At 42.9% G+C, this 22,594-nt stretch overlaps 1 protein-coding gene across 2 annotated transcripts in view; it reads left to right on the plus strand.

Annotated features, from left to right (window-relative positions):
- Positions 1-5,564: 5,564 nt before the first annotated feature.
- SMAD4 (SMAD family member 4) overlaps positions 5,565-22,594 on the plus strand; it is a 32,442-nt gene continuing 15,412 nt past the window's right edge. For both annotated transcript variants that reach the window (XM_054986596.1, XM_054986597.1), the window contains exons 1-3: positions 5,565-5,898; positions 19,936-20,271; positions 21,633-21,807. In XM_054986596.1, coding sequence (XP_054842571.1) covers positions 20,023-20,271; positions 21,633-21,807 — 424 coding nt within the window. In that variant the 5' untranslated portion in view covers positions 5,565-5,898; positions 19,936-20,022. The remainder of the gene's footprint in view (positions 5,899-19,935; positions 20,272-21,632; positions 21,808-22,594) is intronic.

Here is a 22,594-nt window from a genome sequence, read left to right on the forward strand (position 1 = left end):
GCAAGCACAGGAATAAACACAACACACTTTTTAAAAATATTGTAATTTCCCCAAACATTACAGAATAACAAAACATTAAACTATTTACAATACAAAGGAGATAAAGTTGTCATGAAAGAGGTAACATTACAGACTCTGAAGGCTAGCATTATCATTAGTATATACATAGTGTGACTTTTCAAGTTAAGCCGACAAAGCTGTAAACAAAAGGTCAGGGGTGTGTGATTGTTTTGTACTGCATGTATAACTTACCAAAGGCAACCATTGCTCAATAAAGGTTGATTGGTACTGTGAGTTTTCAACTGAGTGGAGACAACTGGAAATTTTTCCATGATGAAAATGTCTTATAATTTTTTATTCCAAGTTGATAGGGAGGGAAGCTTTTCTTGTTTCCAAGAAGGTGCTAACATTTTTGCAGCAAAAAGCATACTAAAGATCAATTTTTTTTCTAGTGGTCAGAATCGTGGGATCGTCCCAGAGACATAAGAGGGTCACTTCGGGGCGCTTAGGGACTATATATCCTGTTATCTTTTGGATTTCTGCTATAATTAAGTCCCAAAAGGATTGAACTTTGGGACAGCTCCACCATGAATGAAGATGGTCTCCAACTAATCCACAGAGTCTCCAGCAAAATGGGTAAACAGGGTTAAAGTGGTGTAATTGAAGGGGTGTCATATACCATCTTGCCATTAATTTTTCAAGACAGGACTTTAATATTGATTGGTTTAGACAGTAAAGCTTTCCTTGCCCATATTGTGTCCTATTGAGCATCGGACAAAGAAATATTGCAATCCTTATTCCATTTGGCTTGATATTTCAAAGGAAGATGCCCCTCCTTTGAGAAACACAACATATTTTATATAACAAACTTAGGTGATGAAACGAACAAAATTAAACTGGATGACAGGAAACGATAGTTATTTAAATTGTGCCATTGTTTAAATAAGTCAGTAAAATGCTATTAATTTGACACAAATTTTATTGCAGTTTTCCGTTTCCCTGGATTTGTATGTGTTCAGTTATTTTGAACATTTATTTTCTAGTCTTTGCTGAGCCATTTTGCAATAACGAAGGGAGATTGAGTGACATTTAGAAGTGAATATTTATATGCATTGGTGTGGTAGTTTCTAAGAACTGATGTGACCCAACAATATGGCTGCAATCCTAAATACATTTACTAGGGAGTAAGCATAGGTTTCAGTGACAGAGGAGGTTTATAAAAGTAAAAATAATAACATTTGTGTGTAGACTGACTTAGGATTGTACTGTACTTGTATCAGATTAAACTGGATTGTGTCATTTGTAATTCACTTAATTGGGTAAACTGTTGTGCAGAAAAGCATCTGTTTGGAGGTATGCAACCCACTTCTGAACGAACACAATATTGGCAACCATACTGCCTAGTTCTGCAAATTCTTTGTGGTCTGTAGAAAATGAGATGCCAGTCAAAAAGCATTTTATAATGGCCTGCCTTAATGTTATCATAGAGCGACGTTACAGTGTCAATGTCATTTGAAGAGTTTCCTTTTAAAGCTTCAGCCGCTGATAACCATGCGGAATATTAATATGTAATAAGTTGCTGTGTCAAAGAGATGATCAATTCTTTTTTTTATATGAGAAGAAATTGATAACGCAGTCCTAAACAGTTACATACTTCTAAATCCATTGAAGTTAATGGGCTTAGAAGGGTGTTAACTCTGTTTCGGATTTAACTGATAAGTCCGTCAATCCAAAATACTGAAATGGTCAGATATGTTCATTACTCATTTGAAGCTTGAAAGAGATTGCAGTAAATAGGAATAGTCGGGTCATTTTGTAGAAAAAGAGCTGGAGGAACTCATTAGCATAACCCATTAGCATATGCCACGCCTCTGGTATTTAACGCCTAAGAAGATTGCGCTTGGAAATGCAAATATGTCAGATAAATGCTGGAAATGTAAAAAACACAAAGGATCATTGTATCATATGTGGTGGACTTGTGAGGTAGATAAGCAATACTGGGGAGATATAATTAAAATAATTAATGAGGTGTTGCAAACCCAAATAAATAAGAACCCAGAATTGCTGCTACTGAACTTGGGAATGGAAGATGTTCCAAAGCAGCATAGAACATTGCTATTTTACATGATTACAGCGGCAAGACTTTTGTACGCGCAGAAATGGAAAGTGCAAGAAATACCAACTATAGAAGATTGGATTTACAAATTGTTGTACATGGCAGAAATGGACAAAATGACAAGAAAATTGAAAGATCTTGATCCAGGAGAATACATTGCAGACTGGGAGAAGCTGAAACAATATTTAGAAAAAAAATGGGATGTGAAAAGAGAACTGTGGCAGTTTGAGAATTATTAATATGTGACTTTATAAAGGGGAGAGAGAAGTAACTTTACCATTAATGGGGAAATTTAGTTATTAACTTATCTAAGCTAATATTAGTAATAAAAAATTGTATTAAAAATAGATAGTTTAAACAGTGAAATGTAGATTGATATATTAGAAAATTGGAGATATAGAAGAATTTGAATATGCTTAGAATAAGTGATACAATATATATAAGATTTATAAAAATTATAGTTAAGAGTAATTTAAATAATAAGATGGGTTAGGGGTTGGAAAGCTGTTGGAAGTCAATAAGGAGGGGGGAAAGGGTGGGGGCTGATATAATTTAGATAAGACGGGGAATTTGTGTATTTAATAATACTTTATGTACTCACCAATAAAATTTAAAAAAAAGCATATGCCACGCCTCTTGCCATCACCAGAAGTGTGTTATTAGTATAACTGATTTGCATATGCCACACCCCCTGACATCACCTATTCCGGCTGTTTTGGACCCAATCCTGGCCATTCAGGGACAAAATTGGGCCCAAAATGGCAAAAAGGGGCTGAAAATGGCTGAAAAGGGGCTGAAAATCGGGCCGCTGCTGAGCGGGAGAGTGATCCACCACCTGTCAGAGGCCCAATCCGGGCCGTTTCGGCCCCAGTCCAGGCCGAAATGGGCCCCAAATGGCCAAGTCAGGTGGGTGGGGCCATCTGATATGTGACCTCTTTGGGGAACTGCCGGAACTGCATTTCTGAGTGTTCCCCCTCGAAATGAGCCCTGGGAATAGTGCTGCACTGCCAACAACAAAAAACATCTTCCTCGTCTTACATGAATTCATCCCTCCCAAGGGGCTGTGACTCAGTGGGAGATAGAGTTGCCAGCCTCCAGGTGATAGCTGGAGATCTCCAAGCAACAGAGACCAGTTCCCCTGGAGAAAGTGGCTGCTTTGAAGGGTGAACTCTATGGAATTAAACCCTACAGAGGCCCCTTCCTGCCTCAATCTCCACCCTCTTCAGGCCCCACCCCCTAAATCTCCAGGAATTTCCCATCCTGGACCTGGCAACCCTTGTAAGAGAGCATCTACCTGGCATGCAGAAGGTCCCAGGTGCGATCCCCAGAATGTCCAGTTAAAAGGATCTCTCAGATGATATGAAAGACCTCAGCCTGAGACGCTGGAGAGCTGCTGCCAGTCTATGAGCGGAACCACAAGTGACAAAAGGCACAGGTTGGACACTTGTCAGCTTCCCTCAAGTTTTGATGGGAAATGTAGGCATCCTAGTCTTGCAGCTTGGCTCTCCGACTGCTGTCCAATGGACTTTTCAACTGTCACTTGTCCAACATTCCGCCCAGCTGCCTACGTTTCCCATCAAAACTTGAGGGAAGCTGACAAGTGTCCAACCTGTGCCTTTTGTCACTTGTAGTTCCGCTCTAAGTAGACAATACTGATTTTAATGGCCCAATGGTTTGGTTGAAGATAGACGGTTTCATGACCCCTTGAGAGACCCAGAGAATATCTCCCCAAATCTGCAAATTCAGAGTAAAGACAAAGGACAAAAGGAGCGATTAATCAGGGTTTAATAGTCTTTCAAATATATGTATTTTATTTTTAAAATGTAGGGTTGTATTCTCAGCCTGTGGCTTTCACGGCAATTTAAAATGTGAAATAAACAACCCAGTTAAAATACAGGAAAACCAGTGCTAAATGGTTTAAAAGAACTACCACATTTACAGTCCTTATAATCAGCATGACAGTGAAACCAGCAGAGAGCAGCAACTGCCACAAAAACAACAACAACAACAGACATTGGGGTAAAAAGAAGTCACCTAACGCTTGGAGAGCCGCTTTGTGGAGCAGGTGCCAGAGTCAAGATGCCACCACAGGAAAGTCCCTGTACATACTGGCCCCCAGAGCATGAATCAAGAAATTAAGTAACAGCAAAGTAATGGCAACCGCTTTCAGTAACAAAGATTGGTCTGACTGGTCACAAAAGATTTGATTAGCTAACCAAATAGCAGCCAATATTAAAAAGCACAGATTTTATAAGAACAAACAAGGTACTTTAATCATTACAGGATTTATACTGGTTACAGAAACAAATTAGTTAACTGCTGTAGTGAAATAATGAACTTGTTAAAAAGTATTAACAGGTCATTATAACTTTTAACAATGTAAGGAGAGGTTTCTATAAAACGTGTATGATTCACTGGCCGGTTTTCCTCCTCTGGCTTAGATCCTGAAACACCAGAGTCAGCCTACAGTTTTTAAAATATAAAATTCTAACACCAGTAAAGCAGTTACAGCAACTGTTCTAATGGAAAAGTCAACAGTTGGCTCATCCGTCCTTCCTGTTGCGGAAATGTTGGCTGCTATAGGTGAAGGCCAGTAGGTGAAACTTAGCTCGTCTGCAATGTAAAATTAGGGTTGCCAGCCTCCTGGTGGTGGCTGGAGATCTCCCGGAATTACAGCTGATCTCCAGGCCACAGAGATCAGTTCCCCTAGAGAAAATGGCTGCTTTGGAGGGTGCTATGGAATTATATGGAATTATACTTGGCTGAGGTCCATTCCTTCCCCGAGTTCCACCCCCCAAATCTCCAGGAATTTCCCAACCCAAATCTGGCTACCTTATGCTAGGTTGTAGCAGTTGGCAAACCTATGCCTCATGCACCCAACAAGGTGGCCTGAAGACCACAAAGGCTTGGAAAAAAACTTTTTAAAAAATCCTTTATTTATACACCATCTTTTCTCCCCCGTTGGGTCCCAAGGCAGCTGACATATCTTCCATTTTATCCTCATAACAGCCCTGTGAGGTAGGTTAGGCTGAGAATGGCCCAAGGTCACCCAGTGAGCTTTCATGGTAAAGCGGGGAATCGAACTTGGTTCTCTCACACTCTAACCACTAGACTACATGGCTCTCACGTTTCTCAGGACTCCTGTTTATTAACCTGCAATTCAACAGCGTCTGACAGTAAACACCCTCCCACTCTATTCTTATACCCCTCGATGTAGGCAACAACCAAAAAACCAAACTTTCCAAAGCCAAAACACAGATCGGTTGCTTATCGCGCCCTCCGGCCTCATTCTCAAGAATCCAAACTCTTCGCTCGGGCTGAGCGACGCAGCTCCACCCCCCTGTTCAGGCCTGTCGTCGCGTGATTCCCACCGACTGGGCATGCGCCGAGGGAGAACGGCCGGCCGGAGCGAGGCGGAGACCCGGATGCGGCGCATGCGCGGGGCCTCCTGACTGGACGTGTCTGCAGCTGCTGAGGCCGAGGCGGGCGGGAGTCACAATAACGCCGTCCCTGCGGCGGAGGAGGCGGCCGAAGCCCCGTTGCTTCCCTCCCGTAGCGGCCGGAGGGTCGCGGCCTCCCCCTCCCGGGCTCCCTCTGAGAAGGCGAAGCGAGCGGGGCCGAGAAGGGCGCAGGGAGCAGGCCGCAGCCCCGCGCGGGGCCCCGGCCCAGGTCCAGAGAACGCCCCCTCAGCCTCCCTCTCCGGCCTTCGGAGCCCAGTCCCGCCTCGCGCGCCCGCTCTCGGGACGGGCCTCCGCCAGCCTCCGCGGGTCCCTCTTTCCTCGGTGAGTCTCTTCATCCTGTCACTCGTAGTGTTGCCAACCTCCAGGTGGGGGCTGGAGATCTCCCGGAATGACAGCTGATCTCCAGACCTCAGAGATCCGTTGTTTTGGAGGACGGACTTTATGGTATTATACCCCATTGAGGTCCCTCCTGTCCCCAAACCTTACCCTTTCCAGGCGCCATCCCCCAAATCTCCAGGAATTTCCCAAATTTGAGCAGCCTGGGACCCCCTTCGGAAGACTTATGGGCGGCCCGAGAACAAGGTCTGGGTCCAGTAGCGCCTTTAAGGCCAAGATCCCATGTCGGGCTCCCAAACGGACGGGCTCTCCTTGTCGCAATCAGTTTGCAAAATGGAAAGTTTTTTTTTAAAAGCCCCCCCGCCCCCTACCCGTTTCCCCCACCTCTGCAGCATGATTTAATGCTGCTCGCCAGGCTGAAGGCGAGTGGAGTCTAAACTCAGTGAAATCTGCAAGACTGCCCTAAGTTGGCCTGGAAATCTGTTTTCTGGTTATAAAGTCTTTTGCAACATTGGCATCGGTGGACCCTTCTCGTTCTGGTCTCCCCCATTTAAATTGCAGCTGCCCTGGAAAAAAGAATTGCAAAAATTGCTTGGTGCAAGCCTAAGCTCTGTACTGGGTAGTTTCTGTGTTGTTAAATATGCCAGGCTTAGGCTTGTTTATGCTCTGTTTCTGCATCTCTTTGACTCTGTGTTGGATCTCTGCTGGTTTTAAATCTTTGTGGGTGTGGATTTATGTACTCTGTTATGTTGTTTATTGAAATATCTTCGATGTTGACTGTACTGACTCGCACTGTGTAATTCGCCTTGAGTCTCAGTGAGAAATGAACACTCTAAATAACATAAATAAAATAAATAATAAAAAATAAGCCAAATTAATGTCTCTGTCAGAGTGACTGCAGTTTAGGCTGAATTCAATAGTGTTTACTCTCAGATCAGTGCAACTGCAGCATAACAGTCAAATCTAGTGGGTTTAAACCGGATTAACTCTGTTTAGGCTTGCGTTGTATGTGTACCCTTAGATGCAAGGAGATGGACATAGCAGAGAACATGGAATTCAAAACTTCATGGGGTTTTTTTTTGGCTGCTCCCCTCACCTGCTACATTGCATTTATATACCTTATTGTATTGTTTATTGAAATGTCTTTGAAATGAACTGTACTGGCTCATGCTGTGTAATCAGCCTTGCCTCAGTGAGCAAGGCAATCCTATAAATAAAAATAAATCTGTCAGAATCCTAACAGGTTTACAGTGCTGCTCTATGCAGACGTGCTTCAGTCTAAATGTGTTAATTTCAGTGGACTTTATCTCCAGTAACTCTGGGCTGGAGATAGTTTCAGGTAGGTAGCCCTGTGGGTCTGCGGTAGAACAGCATGATTTCAGTCCAGTGGCACCGTCGAGACCGACAAGATTTTCAGGGTATAAACTTTGAGAATCAAAGCTCCCTTCAGATACCGCACAATGGGCTAGAGTTACTGTGCAAAGTTGAAGAGCAAGATTTGGGTCCAGTAGCACCTTAGAGACTTACTAGATTTCCAGGGTATGAGCTTTGCAGAGTCAAAGCTCCTTTCATCAGATACAAACGTGGGAGTCTTTGTAATCCAGGCAGAGGATGAGAGGAGAATTGCAAATTAGGTTCTAATCCAGACAAGTTTGTGCTAGGATACTAACTTGTTGATCTGTAAGGTGTTCCAAAACATTTATTTTGACTGCAGTATTCTGGAATTCATTAGTGCTGCTGCCTGTTTGGTGACCTAACTGATCTAAAGTGCAATCCTACGCAGCCTCACTCTAAGTCTGTTGTTTTGACTGTTATGCTGCAGGTACAGCAGCGTACACTGATTTGAGAATAAGCCCCATTGAATTAAGCCTGCACTGCAGTCACTCTGACAGAGCAAGTTCTAATTTACATTAGAATAAAAACTGATTGGTCTTTAAGGTGCTCTATAAATTCATTACTCCTGTTCTGGCTTTGCAGGTTCGGTAATATGGGGGAGGTCATGTGGGAGCGGAGAAAGCCGTGACGGGAAAAGGTGGTGCAAGTGCCTGGCATGTATTCCCTAGTAAGATGCAGGGGGGAATCTGATAATTTTAGGAAGATCTGTGTGATTTAATATTCAAAGGCTTCACATACATTTTGGTACTATTAGAAACCTAAAAGCAGCAAATGTTTTGCTACAATCCAGAGTAAATCTTTTGTTTAGAATTGTGCTTTTATACTATTGCCTGCCTTGGGTCCTAGTTTTCTGGGGAGAATGCAGGTTTATAAACATTACAAATACAACAGTGCTCCTGCCTGTGTGGTGGCATCTTAAAGATGTAACAGGCCATCTTATGCAGGCTGGGCTCTGATCAACAAGAGATTATGCTAGGATAAGAATTTGCTGATTAAGGTGCTGCAAGGGTCTTTCTGTTTGTTTGTTGAGTAGGATTGCATTGATTTGAGAATAAGCCCCTTTGAATGTGGTGGGACTTAATTCTAAGTAAACGTGTTAGGATTACACTGCTGTTGTGGATCTGAGTTGACTTCCATCAAATGCTCCTTCCACAACACGTCTGTTTGTTTTTTAAGTCGCCACCAGACTGTTGTGTTTTGCTACAGCGGGCTAGCTGTCCCTCTTACGAATTTGATACAGGCATTCTGAGTCTTTGGGAATTTTAAAGATGAAAATATTTGTTGTGGCAGAAGCTTCTTTTGTATCTGGTATAGTGGGCTCTAGTGCCTGTGCCACAAAAATTATGTCACTTGGATGCTGCAAGATTCACTGTTTATTATGAACTGTAATCATACAGCTCCTTCTGTGATGTGGCTGTTTATGTTTGTGGCTATTTGGATATGTTCGGATAGCTGTTGTAGTTCTTCAAATTTTAATATGGCTTATGTTTTGGAGATCACTATTTCAGATGCTAAAGTAGAGACCATGAAGTAAGCTGTAATGTACAGAAGTTTACATTGCGCTAAATATTCGTCTTAAAAGGTGCTGTTGAATTTAAAATAAATTATAATTGTGTATGTCTGGATATGCCATTTTCTTCATCCAGATGTTAAATAGAGGAGGAAGAAGTTAGGATAGGTTTCCACGAAAGGAAGGTGTCTGATGGTCAGAAAGAAACTTTGTATAAAATATTTTGTGGCTTGAAGGAAAAAAGTTGACTATGAGGTAATGATGAGTGCTAATAAATTAGATGAATTTTGTTTGAAGAGCTGCTACGTAAAAGTTCATGAGAATTGTGAAACAATAAAAAGGTGCTAACATTTGTATGATGATGATAGTATGCAAAATGCATGCGTGTTATTTCTGTTAAAGCACTTGTTTGCTGAATGGTATTACAGAATAATACACCACTGATTTAGCTTTGGGGTGCCATCTTGTTTTATTTTGTTTATAGCCCACCTTTCAAACATTTATAGGCTGAATTGGTTGTTGCCTTTCATCCCCAGTTTGTTAAAGGTCAGGGATGAAAAATCCATTGTCTTTCTGTATCACAAAATCTTTCCCAATCCACTGTTAAAGCTAATGCGTCATTGGGTTAAGGGAGTCCTAATGGTAGCTGTGCAGTCCACATGTGAAAGACAGTTTTATAAGCGACAATGAGCTAGTCATTATAGTGGAGTATTTTTTTTTCATCTGTAGAGGTATGGATTATACCTATAAAACGTAGGGATGTATTTTCTGCAAACAAACATTTTTTCCCCATTCTCATAGGGCTTACTGTTGGAGTATGTGACTATTCTCTCGCACCACCCCTCTGATCTTTATTCAGTATTATTAATTTGTATTTCCATCTTGGTGGACATTTTGATAGAATGGAAAAATTCCATCCCTGAGAAAAATTGTTAAGCACTTTGCTTAAGATATGACTTTTTAGTATGCTATTTTGTATGAATGTGGGATTGGGAAGTTTGTTAAATGGCATAATATAGGATAAAGAGGAAACATCTTTGAACAGGGACAGCAAATAGAGGTGGATAATAACATTGTAAGCACTGACCGGGATAGCCCAGGTGAGCCTGATCCCATCCGATCTCAGAAGCTAAGCAAGGTTGGCCTTGGCTAGTGATTGGATGGGAGACCTCCAGTGAAGACCAGGGTTGTAGAGGCAGGCAATGGCAAACCACCTCTGTTAGTCTCTTGCCTTGAAAACCCCACTGGGGTCACCATAAATCAGCGATGACTTGAGGCCCTCTCCACCACCAATAACATTGCAAACATCTCATGCCTAATAGACACAGCTATCCTTCTTTACCAGATCAAGGTTGGCATTCAGGAAAGGTCTTTTCCATTATATAAGTACTAGAGATTACCTAGAAGGAGGGGATTGATAAAGTCTCTTGAAGGACATGGGAAGGACTGTTTCCTTTAGATCAGTTCCTTTTGATTTATGAGGTTTTTTGAGTCTTATGGACTCCCCCCCCTTTTTTCCAGCTGGGTTTAAAATTCCCTGATACAGGGTGAAGCTACAAGTGACGAATGACACTTGAACGGCAAGTGTATTTCTCCCTGTTCACTTGCCCTCCACTTAATCCACTTGCTGTTCAAGTGTCATTCGTCACTTGTAGCTTGGCCCACAGATGCAGTTCTTAAAATCCTTCCTAAATGGAAAGTGTTGGTCTGAGAGCCCAAGGCTCAGTTCTGAACCTTCAGACCAAGCAGGTGAGACCCACTTGATGCTTTTTGTTTCATGCCATTTTGAGAGGACGCTTTGGATTAGCATCTGAATTTCTTCTAAGAACATCCTAATTTCCCCCCACTGCTGCATGGAGTAAGCTCTCCTACTGTCCTCCAATTTGACCTTTCCGCTTTTCCTTGTCATTCTCTCTTCTTTTCTTGTTAAATAGAATGCCTGTTACTGTTGCGAGTGATTCTTGTCTGTATTCACAGTGTAGGGGATTTTGTTTTGCTTCTGACTTGTACTCTCTTATATTAAGGTATTTATATTGCTCTGGTGAAATATCTCCTTTATATTAGCTTTTCTGTATGTGCTCCCTTTTCATTATCCTTCTGTTTTGATGATTAAACCATGCTTGCTTCTCATCCACAGTAAATTGTGCGTATGTTTGCTCTTTGAGGGACTGGGAGCTTTGGAGCAAGGCTGACCACAAATTGCTCTTTATTTGCTACTTTATCCTTCTCTGTGTGATCTGAGGCTTGCTCTTTGACAGTTCATTGAAATAGTGAATTTCTCTCACTTGTCCCATTAGGAAATCCAAATCTGTGCACAGCAGTTCAAGCAGAACAGCACTACTTATGCTGATTAGATTCCTGCTATTTGCTTACAGTTGGCCTTGGCTCCCTATTAATTATCACTTCGGTTTTTGCACGGTGTAACTTTCTAACCAACAGACAGTTTTGCATATACGTGAATCTTCTTTGTTAGACTTTCTGGGGCTCTTGTGTCTTGAACTGCAATAAACTGAGGGAGTAATGCCCATTTATTTTTAAATCTTAGTAACATTTCTTGAAGAAGTACTTGCTTCCTGAAGTAATCTGTAATATTACCCATCCTTTGCACATAGCTTGTAAATAACGTGTTCCCCAGGAGGCTTGAGAATTACCTGAAGAAGTCTTTCTTAAAATGCGCCTTCCTTCACAAGTAAGGCTACAAGAAATAGGACTTTTTCAGTAGTTGCTATGCAACCTGCTTCCCAGGGCCTCTCCTTATTGAATTTTTATCAGATGATTATCTGATAGTAGTGGCTCTCAGGCAGGTTTTGGATGCTTAATCTATTGTCTGCTGGTTTTAGATAATCATGATGACTTTATGCAAATCATTTGAAGAGTCTTGACAAGCTATCAAGTCAGATATATTCTATTCAGGTTTTTTTTTTAAACAAACTGATTCCAGGTTTTAAAAAGATAAAAAGTTTTTTTAAGAAGTCATGTGCTCACAGTTCCCGAAGGGGAGGGAGTATCTGAGTGCGTAGAAGAATCACATTTTGGATTGGGATTTTCCTTGGACTGCTGTAGTATTTGGCACACATGTTGGGACATGTGTTATACTCTTGTTTTCAGGATTCTTTTTCTGCAGTCCCAGGAAACACTTGAGCCACTTGTTACGTGTAAGCAGCGAGATGTTCTGATTGCTGCAGAGAAGAGAAGGTCTTACGAGGTGACAAGAAACCGATTTGACATACCCAAATCTGCTGTACCTTCAAACTGGCTTTAATTAAATGGGCTTTAAATCAGCAATCTAAATAAGGATTTAAATAATTGAGCAAAAAAAGGTCTGGGTTTATCTTCATTAAGCCCATGCTGAAAAAATATTTTTGACATTGGTGGATGTAATTACAAGTCATATATAGTGGAAAGTAGTAAACTTTTCAGACTCTGAATGTAACCTTTACCTTGTTAAGCTATTATTGTTTATACGATAATTTCAGATTAATACAGCCTTGAAGTTAAGTCCATGTAAGTTGTTTGCACCTAAACCATTTTTACTAGCTCACCTCCAAGGGCCTTTTCGTGCCTCACCCCTTAAAGTTCTCAATTGTGTGCCAGCTTTCTTGAGTAAGCATGCATAGGATTACATTATTAAACATTTGGGTACATCAACATTTCAAAAGAAAAGAACAGCCAGTGTTTCCAGTTTATGAAAGCTTCCTTGTCTGATCACCTGGAGGCAATTGATACTTGCCATAGGCTGTTTACAAGCATGAATTAATACGCATGTTTTCATCCCTTTTGAAAATGGCAACTAAATTATATTGTTTACCATACTGAGGTGAGGCTGCAGCTGTCTGAAGGCACTGGAAATAACTTCAGTGGGTCAGTATTAAGGCCTTTGTTAGTGATTAATATATAATATCTGAGCATTAAGCACTCACATAACAATTGTAAAGATATTATTTAAATCTGAGCAAGTTGTTAACGAGAGGACGTTTTGGAGGTCTTTCATTCATAGGGTCGCCATAAGTCAGAGGCAACTTGACAGCACATAACAAACACATTATTTTAGAAGATCAGAATTAAATACTAAGACTGTCATCCAAACATTTCTCATATTTAGTTATTTCAGTCAGGTCACCGTTGAGAAATTTACCAGTATATAGCAAGGGCAGGTTATGCTTCCAGTTTTTAAAAAATGGGTTTGTCTTTTCCGTACTTCATTTTCCTTTGTAGGCTGGAATAGAAATGTATTTTCCTGCTTTTCCAACTCGCGTTTCCTTTTTAAAGGCCATTTCCACACGTCCTTAAAGGGACAGCCCACTCACCAAACGCGAGCAGCTGTGCTACTTCAGACGTCCTGGTCTTGAAATTTATTGTAGTTGGTGTCATTGATGAAGATGGTGGGATTTAATAGCTATGCTTTCAGTGGTTAAGCATTAACATTTCTATGAGTTTATTATTAATACTGTAACTTCATTTTGTTCGAGCATTTCTTCAGTGTTTATCCAATATTTCAGTAGTTGTATACGTTCTTTAAATCAGTGTTGAATTTTTCCACTGACAATTTCATTTGTCTGTATAGATTTTCTTGATAGTGTATCAGAAGATGCCAATTCTTAGCATATTCAACACAGCCAGCTGTGTTTTCAGCATGATTTATGCATATAATGTTAAACATATCTATGAGTGCGTGTCTGTGTGCATTTTCCTCCTATAACACTTAGAGGCCGTGGAAAGAATCATTAGAAGCTTAGAAAGAGGGAAGATGATGGGCTGGATTTAGTCTCAGCACCCTAAGAGCTGCAGAGGTGAAAGCCCAAGGAAGACCGGATGAGTAAAATCTATTATTTTAATTCTCCCTTTCCTTCAAGGAGATCAGAGCAGCGCGTGTGGTTGGTTCTCTCTTCCTTTATCTCATCCTCGCAACAACTTCGCGTTTGGGAATGAGTCTGGGGAAGCTCACTGGGCGACTTCAGTCATGGTAGAGCAGAGATTTGAGCCCAGGTCACTCTTTTCAAGTGCTCTGATCACTTCACAACACTGACTCTCAAGGATATTTTATGACACCTGTGGCAGTGAGACCCTTTTAGTCGGAGAGGTCAGGGATTGAACTTCGTTCTGCATACAATACTAGTGCTTCACTAACAAGCCACTGCCAGCTCCCCCTTTGCAACATCATTTATTTATTAAATTTATATCCCGCTTTTTGATTGTGAGGTGCTTGAAATAGTTTACAATATTTTCTTCTCTCCCCCCCTCCCCGATTTGCAGTATATTGGCCCTTATTGTTCAGCCTGAACTTTTACTCTGCCGATTGCTTCAGATTAACAGTTGCTAGGTGGTGTGCTCTCTCGCCTTTTCTTCTTCCTCAGCCAATACACCGCTTGCAACACTCTAATTAACATAGCGATATTCTCTTCAGGGCTCTGAGAGAGCCACATTTGCAGTTAGCATCAAGCAGAAGGGCCACACGATGACCGTATGCCCTGTGAGCCATCCCCCAAACTAGAGATGCAACACTCCTCCCCCCACCTGACAAGTCAGCTGAATCAGCCGTTGCAAAACAGCATATCATTGCCTGAATGTCGGTTTATCCATCTTGGATCTGTGGCCAAAGGCCACTTCTGCAGCAGCAAGGGGAATGCTGATGCTGCTAGGGGAATCTGGTCGCATTGTTACAAAACAGTGGGGGCAGGGGCAAGTGGTAGTGAAGCTGGGGCCATTGGATCATGGCCACATTCGTTGGATTAGGAAAGGAGACAGAGTACAGTGCAGTGGGAAGAGGTAGTGGTTATGGAAGTAGTGGCTGCCTGATGGAAGGAAGACAGGGTAGGCCAAAGCTACTAAGAACATGGAAGTCAAGTTGGAAGCCAGTTTCACATGGGCAGCTGTGTTGGTCTGCAGTCAAAGGGCAAGAACCAGGACCAATAGCACCTTAAAGACCAACGTGTTTATCTCCTTTTTCTAACTCTTCAACATACAGATGGATTGCAGTTTCAGCTACTAGCTTATTACTATGTAGGATAGATTTCAGGACTCATGGAGCGGCTTACCAAATGGAGTAGAGGCTTCATGAGAAGCAGTCTTTAGATTCCTGGGCCTGTGCCCAATTTTTATAATCCATCTGTTGGTAATGTGTCTTCTGCCTGTGTGGAAAGTGAGGAATAGACTGGGAGGGTAAGGGTTTGTCCCCAAGATGGAGCCCTAGTATCCTTTGGGTGAAACATAGCAGGGGGGTACAAGGACCCCCTGCTGCCTCATGAGAAGACTAAATACTGGAGGCTGAGAATTGCACATCCATGTTGCTCTGTGTGTGTGTGCGCATGCGCTTCCTCTTGCACGCACCCCTTAGGTCCTGGACCCAGTATGGGGGAGTGAAAATAATGTGCTAAGACAAGCACCTTCCTCAACGATAGCTTCAAAACTGAACAGAGGAAGGAGGTTTTCAATTGTAACTCAACTCCAGGGGCTGTTGCTGCAGGCAAGGAAACTAATTCATAGGGTGTTTCAGTTACCTAAAAGCTGTGGCTGGACGTGGCTCTCTGCTGCTAGGAGTTTTCCAGAGAGCTCTTGAGAGAATAGAGCACCCTCCTGAAGATCTGCTTCCTGTCAAGTGAGGACTCTGTCAAGTGATGGGGGATCTGCTTCCTGTCAAGTGATGAGGGAGGGCAAAACCCACTTCACTCCTCTTCGCCCTATATCTACCACCACCAGAGTTTATTGTAGTCTGTATATACTTTCCAGTGTTATCTGTTTGTAAAGTGGGATATATTGACATGTAGAAGGGTGCCATACTGGGTCAGAGGGATAGGAGTTGGTCTCTGTTGAAAACAGAAATCGTGCCTTCCCAAAACAAACTAGGGTGTTGGAATGAATTCCCTTGAAATAGGCACACAAGGGGCCACCTGGAAGCTAGGCGAGGGTATGATGCCGGTCTGGCAGAGAAGTGGAAACAGGAAAGGGGTATTGGGCTCTAAAGAAACAGGAAAGGGTTATCCCCCCCCACACACACAAAACTTACGATCTGTCTAGGCTGCCTCTTTGCAGACCCAGAGGCTCGTAAGGAAATGGGACAGTGGACTTATTTGAAGAACTGTGAACTTTCACATTGTTGTAAATACCAGAATATAGGGAACATACTGGTGCAAGCTGTGCAGAGGCTGTAATGACCCTTACAGCATGCGCAGCTTAATCTCTGTAATGCATGCTTGCCGTTGCCATCACTTAGTTGTTCAGATGATCTTCGGGGCCAGAAATGTCCCGAGGAACGAAGAGAGGCAGCACGCTGCACCAGCACAGCACTGTTCATTGGAAGATCTGCCATCTGTTTTGAATTCCGTGGCCCTTTTTTCAAACCAATATAGCCCCATAGCAAATGAATACAGTGGTGAGCTAGAACTGGCAGTTGTTAGGGACCAACAAGTTATACGTGCAGGAAAAAAGGCTTGATGATGAAGCCGTGATTCAACAAAACATTTGTATGTTACTGATGTTTTCTTGGAACTGAGTTCCTAACTTCCCGGCTATCCTGAATGTTAAATGTAGTGTAATTGGAAGATTAGGCTTGAAAGGAAGAGAAGTACAAAGTAATACTATTGCAGAATAACTGAGTAAATTGGAACTGCTTATCAGGATTGTGAAACGGTTTCACTTGAGATATTGAACAAAGGGATTTATGAGAAGTAAAATAACATCATGCTTTTTCCCAGCTTCCAGGGGAAGGGCACACATGTTGATGTCATACCCCTAAAGAGATTGTTGGTGCTGACCAGCACTCACCACACCATTTGGCCAGAACCTGGATTTTGTACAAATGTGATTTGTCCTTTTGCAGAAAAGAGGCTAGTGTATCCTAGGGGAAAGATCCAGAGGAGTTAGCCGTGTTAGTCTGTAGTTGCAAAATAGTAAAGAGTCCGGGAGCACCTTTAAGACTAACCAGATTTGTTGTAGCACTAGTAACAAACCCCGTTGTGGGAAAAAATACAAAGGGCTCTAGAAAGGGGCAGGCAGGCAGGCTGCCATTGGCGCCTCCTCCATGACTGATCCCAGCTGCGTGAAGGCGGGGTTGGACATTGCCACCTGCTCCACACCTGATCCCAGCTGAGTGAATGCGGCAAGTGGGCATTGCCACCTGCTCTACTCCTGATCCCAGCTGGTTGAAGGCAGGGGTGGGTATTGTCACCTGCTCCGCTCCCAATCCTAGCTGGGTGAAGTTGGGGGGCGAGCATTGTTACCTGCTCCTATCCTGATCCCAGCTGGGTGAAGGCTGGGGCAGTTATTGCCGCCTGTTAATCGCCTGATCCCAGCCTGGGCTTCTGACTCTGGCGTGCTCTCTGGAGGGACAAGCTGCCTCTTCTGGGCTTCCTTCCACAGCAGCACCCTCTGGAGGCACACCAGGGGTAGGAAGTGAGTTGTTTGGAACATGGTTAGCCTTTTATATAGTAGGATAAGCTTTTGAGAACCACAGCTCTCTTTGTCAGATGCATCTGACAAAGAGAGCTATGGTTCTCGAAAGCTTATCCTACAGTAAAGTTGGTTAGTCTTAAAGGTGCTACTGGACTCTTTACTATTTTGCACAGGCGAAGAGGATCAAACAGGAAATGATGGACACATTTGAAATGTCTCCTGATGGGTATTGCAGTTTTATTTTGTTGAACCCACAGGAGCTTCCAGATATGACGGGCTGTGGTAGAGGGTGGCCTTTTCCCAATAAAAATTTATTCCAAAATGCTTTCACATTTGTATCTTTTCCTCTGTGGGGGAGAAGGAGGTTGAGGAGGAGGATTTTCAGTAGTCCTGTGGGTAAAAATGTTGCATAGCCCCTCCACCCACTGCTGCTCTGGACAAGCTCAGAGGTACTCCTTCTCCCCAGCTGTAACAAAGTGAAGAAGAAGAAAAAGCTGGAAACATCTCAGGGGTCTTGTCCTTGGATGAGAGTCCAGAAGTAGAATTTTCCTGATAATCGCACTCAGAGTTCCCCCTCCCTCCAGTTCTGTAAAACGTATTCTGCTTCCCTTGCGCCAACCGTTTGCTTGAAAGAATGGCACCAGCCCCATGAAGGAAGGTCTGCTGCGCGTGTGACAGGGAGGGGAGCTTTGCAGTTGTTGCCTTTGGTGGCAGCCATACGTTTTTTGTAACAACCACGTCTTTCCTGACTGAAAAGGTATGGCCATGTTGTACCGCCACTTGTTCTGTTTCCTCATCTGGCCTTTTGCTTTACCCTGAAAATCTTTCTGAGCAATTACAGCACTGGTGCATGTTTTTGGTCCAACCTGCTTTGCTGCTGTGTATCTTGATGTTTACTTTTTCGTTTCTCTTACTTGAAATGGTTCTGTTAATAATGGTAGAAATATTTTGGATGTACAATGAGTAAGAGTTGGAAAGACTAACTGACACTAAATTAATATATTTGAATCTCCTCACATCTGGAATTTCTTTTCTGGTGTTCAGTTTCTCCACTTTTTTTTTTTTGGTCCTCACCCATTTTATCCTCCTCCACTCCAGCTGTGAGTGGGTTTATGCTAATAAAAGAGGAAAATAAGTTATTTTCTACTTCTTTCAAATCTTGCCATCTTTGATCTTCAGTAAACCCCTCCAGCCACAAATTTAATTTAATTCCTAACTTTTCGGTGTAAAAATCTGCATAGGTAGAGTAATTGTAGTGTCTCTGCGCAAACAAAGCAGCTCATGAACTTTTGTGAGTGCTCCAGCACATACATGCCCAGCTGCCTTGACTAGATAGGCATATCTTCATTGTGAATAACTGAAACAATTTATAGAATATTATTCACGCTTTGCTTCTTAAATTACTACGGTTCAGTAATTCATTTAATAAGGATAGGATTTAATGTGAACATCTTTAATGGATAGTAATTATATCTTTGTGGTGAATTTACTGTGTGATTCGTTGTCTTAAAAGTAGTTGGTCATGTTGGAGGAGAGGAAGTGGGTAGTTGCTCCTTTTTACAAATTTTGCAACTTTTGATCTTCAGTAACTCCCCATGCTCCAAAATTTAATTCCTGGGGAGGGGTCCATTAGTGGCAGAATATCTGCTCTGCATGCAGAAGGTCCCAGGTTCAATCCCTGGCACCTCTGGTTTAATCAGGTAGCAAGCACTGTGCCTGGAGAGCCTCTTCCAATCTGCATAGACAATACAGACCTTGATAGACAGAGGGCCGCCTCAGAATATAGCAGCATCACATATTGGCAGTTGACGGTGGTCGGAGATTCATGTCACTGTGTAGGTAATAACATGCCTTTATTTTATGATGATATTTGTTGGCAAAGGCAAGAGTGAGGCGGGGCTGTTTGTGCTCTAGCTCTACAGCAAGTCATAACAGAATTTTTATTTGTTTTATTTAGAATATTTATTGATATTTATTTATTTAGAATATTTATTTCCTCCAAAGGTGCTCAAGGTGGCTTACAATGAAAATATAAAAAAGCTGTTAAAAACATAATTGAAGTGCAGCTAGAAATACATTAAAATGCAGTTCTAAATAAAACAATCTCCAGCTGCCTCCTGAAGCTAGAGAATGAGGGGGCCAAACACACCTCCTAGGGGAGATTGTTTTTTCAGTTGTGGGGCTGCCACCAAAAAGGTATCCACCCACCAAGCTTCTTTGGTTGATGGCACAGTCAGGATGTGCCATCCTGTGATCTCAACTCCCAGACAGGAAAGTACGCGAGAAGACGGTCGTTCAGATAGCCTGGTCCCAAGCCGTGTAGGGCTTTAAAGGATAGAACCAGCACATTGATTTGGGCTCGGGAGCAGATGAGTAGCCAGTGTAGTTGTTACCATATTGGGATCACGTGTTCCCAACAGCTGGCCCTGACCAACAGTCTCCTCGCCCCAGCATTCTGCACTAGCAACCCATTGTATGCCCTGCGAGCTACTTAGCGAAAGGACAATGTACACATTTAACATACAAGTAAGGATGTTTTTGGCAAGGCTGATACAGGTCTTCAGGAGAATGGGAATAGGTTAAATGTTAAAATAGAATTAGTGCACTAAAATGTTCAAGGAAAAATGGGGTACAATAAAGTTAATGTACAGAGATATTGAAGGATATGGTCCGAACAATAACCTGTGTTTTGTGGCCGCTTGTAAAGCTTGTGTTTTTTCCCCTTCTAGGTGCGTGTACCCTGGAACCACTTTCTCACACCCCCCCCTTTTTGCTATCAGTTTTGCTATTTAGTCTGGAGATAAAAGCTATATCAAATGGACAGTATGTCAATAACTAACACGCCAACAAGTAACGATGCTTGTTTGAGCATTGTTCACAGTCTGATGTGCCATCGACAAGGAGGGGAGAGTGAAACGTTTGCGAAACGAGCAATCGAAAGCTTAGTGAAAAAGCTGAAGGAGAAAAAAGATGAATTGGATTCTTTGATCACAGCTATAACAACTAATGGATCTCATCCTAGCAAATGTGTTACAATTCAGAGAACATTGGATGGAAGGCTTCAGGTTAGTAGAACCACGTTGATTGGTGATTTCTATATCTGCGTACAAGCAGGCAGGAGGAAATTAGAGGAGGAGAATATGACACTATACTGTGATTTTCCTGGGGTTGGGCAGGTTTGGTAGGGTTGTTGGAATAGCATCTTGCAGGGCATGAAGTATTATGCTACTTCAACATCATGCTACTGACTTACATCTTAGAGAGGGGCTGTAGGTCAGTGGCAGAGCATCTGCTCAGCATACAGAAGGTCCCTGGTTCAACCCCCAGGATCTCCAGTTAAAGAAAAGGATCAAGTGATGTGAAAGACCTCAACCTGAGACCCTGGAGAGCAGCTGCCAGTCTGAGTAGACAATACTGACCTTGATGGACCAAGAGTCTGATTCAGTATAAGGCAGTTTCATGTGTTATGGTTAGGAAGGTGGAGGGGATGACTTTCCTTGCTGGGAGCTCTCTTAGACCAAGGTTTCCCTGGAAAACACCCTGGTAATCGGCTGCCGCCATTCAGTCCCTCCTGAGAACATCTAGACGCACCCACTAATAAGTTGCCCTTTCAGCTCAGTCCTAGCAAAATAACAAAGTAACTGGGCAGAAACTCTGGAAAATCCCTTCTTGCAAACCATGTAGTGCCCAGGCGATGTGGCATGTAAGGAAGAGATTCAGAGAAATCTCCCAGAGAAATGTATTGTACTAAGGAAGCCAAAAAATATCTTTATAGAAAGCTTATTATAAAAAAAGGGGGAAATGGTGGGTGGATTCCAAATGTGGTTGGCACACTAGGGAAGAGCACACTATCACGCAGCAGACAGTCTCTCAGATTAAAACCGTGTTGATCTAACTCAGCTAAGGAAACTTTACCTAGGTTGTAGCAGGTTCCTCAGAGTACCAAGATAGTGGAGGAGTCCTTAACCTTCGGCCCACTGGTCTTGGGGGCTCTAGATGTTCCAAAGTTGGGACCAGAGAAAAGTCCAGAGCTCCCGGATATTTACGGGCAATGGAGTCTGACCTAAGCAAGCCTCCTCGGTGAGATTGATTAATCTAACCAGTCCCCATCAGAGTTCCATCTCTGATGTCACGGACTGTTGCTACTACTCAGAGAATTATTACAGGATGGTCCTACCATTTTAATGGCTCTGTACTTCCATCTCAGAAAGGGCCCAAGCCAATTGTCTTTTGTCAGAAAAGCATAAAGATGGCCAGGTAGCCTCAATGTGGAATGGAGGATAAAGTGTTATTCTCATGTAAGCCCCCGGTGTGCAAGAGCCCAGATGCTCTAAGTGGCGCTCATGCATCACATTGAATCTCTAGGTTTTGTCACACGTCTTAGAAAGGACTCTGCTTTTCTCATCCAGTTGTGTTTTCTTTCTAGGTGGCTGGTCGTAAAGGTTTCCCTCATGTAATTTACGCTCGGCTATGGCGGTGGCCCGATCTCCACAAAAACGAACTCAAGCATGTCAAATATTGCCAGTACGCTTTTGACTTGAAATGCGACAGTGTCTGTGTAAATCCATATCATTATGAACGTGTTGTGTCGCCTGGCATTGGTAAGCATGTTTGTGTTACCATGTGGACTGTGCCGTTAAGGTTGGGCTGAAAAAACTTAATGAGGCATATTTTCTCACTCTCTCCATGGTCCATGCCTTTCATGGTGGGTCGTTCTCTCACATGGCTGACTGGTTAGACTCTCTTCAAAGGTCCTAGAGGCTGGATGGGTGACCGTCTCTCATCAAGGCTCAGTTCCGTTCCCTTGATTTGGGGGGAGAGGAAGGGAGAGAGAGGATCTAGCCTGTGTGTTGGTTTCATCCACAGCAGCTGCTTTTCTGCCTTTTTCTGCAGCCTCCAGCTGTGCTGTCTAAAACTTAGTTGCAGCCCTGCAGCAGCAGAGCAGGCCCTTTACACGTGTCTCAGGTCTTTTTATTTCTTTATTGCCCCCAAAGAAATGCAGTATAAAAGATTGGTGAAGTGTCCCTGCCCTTAGTACAGCCCTGATCTTTTCCTGCCTGCATAACAGACGCGTAGCGCAGGATATCCAGATTACTTCCCCCGACATAGGATCTACCCTCTTGGGGAAAGTGCCCGGAAGACCAGCCCCATGTGCTTTGGGTGGCTTTTGGAAGGTCATCACAGTGATGAGAGCTGTTGTAGCTTAGTGGTTAAGTGGCTGGACTGCGAATAAGCATTCTGCTAGTTCAACTCCCTCTACTGCCATGAATTCTGCAGGTGGCCTTGGGTAAGCCACTCCTCTCAGCCCCAGCTCCCCAGCTGCATTGTGGGGCTAATAACACTAACTTCGTTCACTGCTCTGAGTGTGGCACTAATCTGTCCAGAAGG

The sequence above is a fragment of the Eublepharis macularius genome, chromosome 8, assembly GCF_028583425.1.
Source record: "Eublepharis macularius isolate TG4126 chromosome 8, MPM_Emac_v1.0, whole genome shotgun sequence".
Taxonomy (NCBI): Eukaryota; Metazoa; Chordata; class Lepidosauria; order Squamata; family Eublepharidae; genus Eublepharis; species Eublepharis macularius.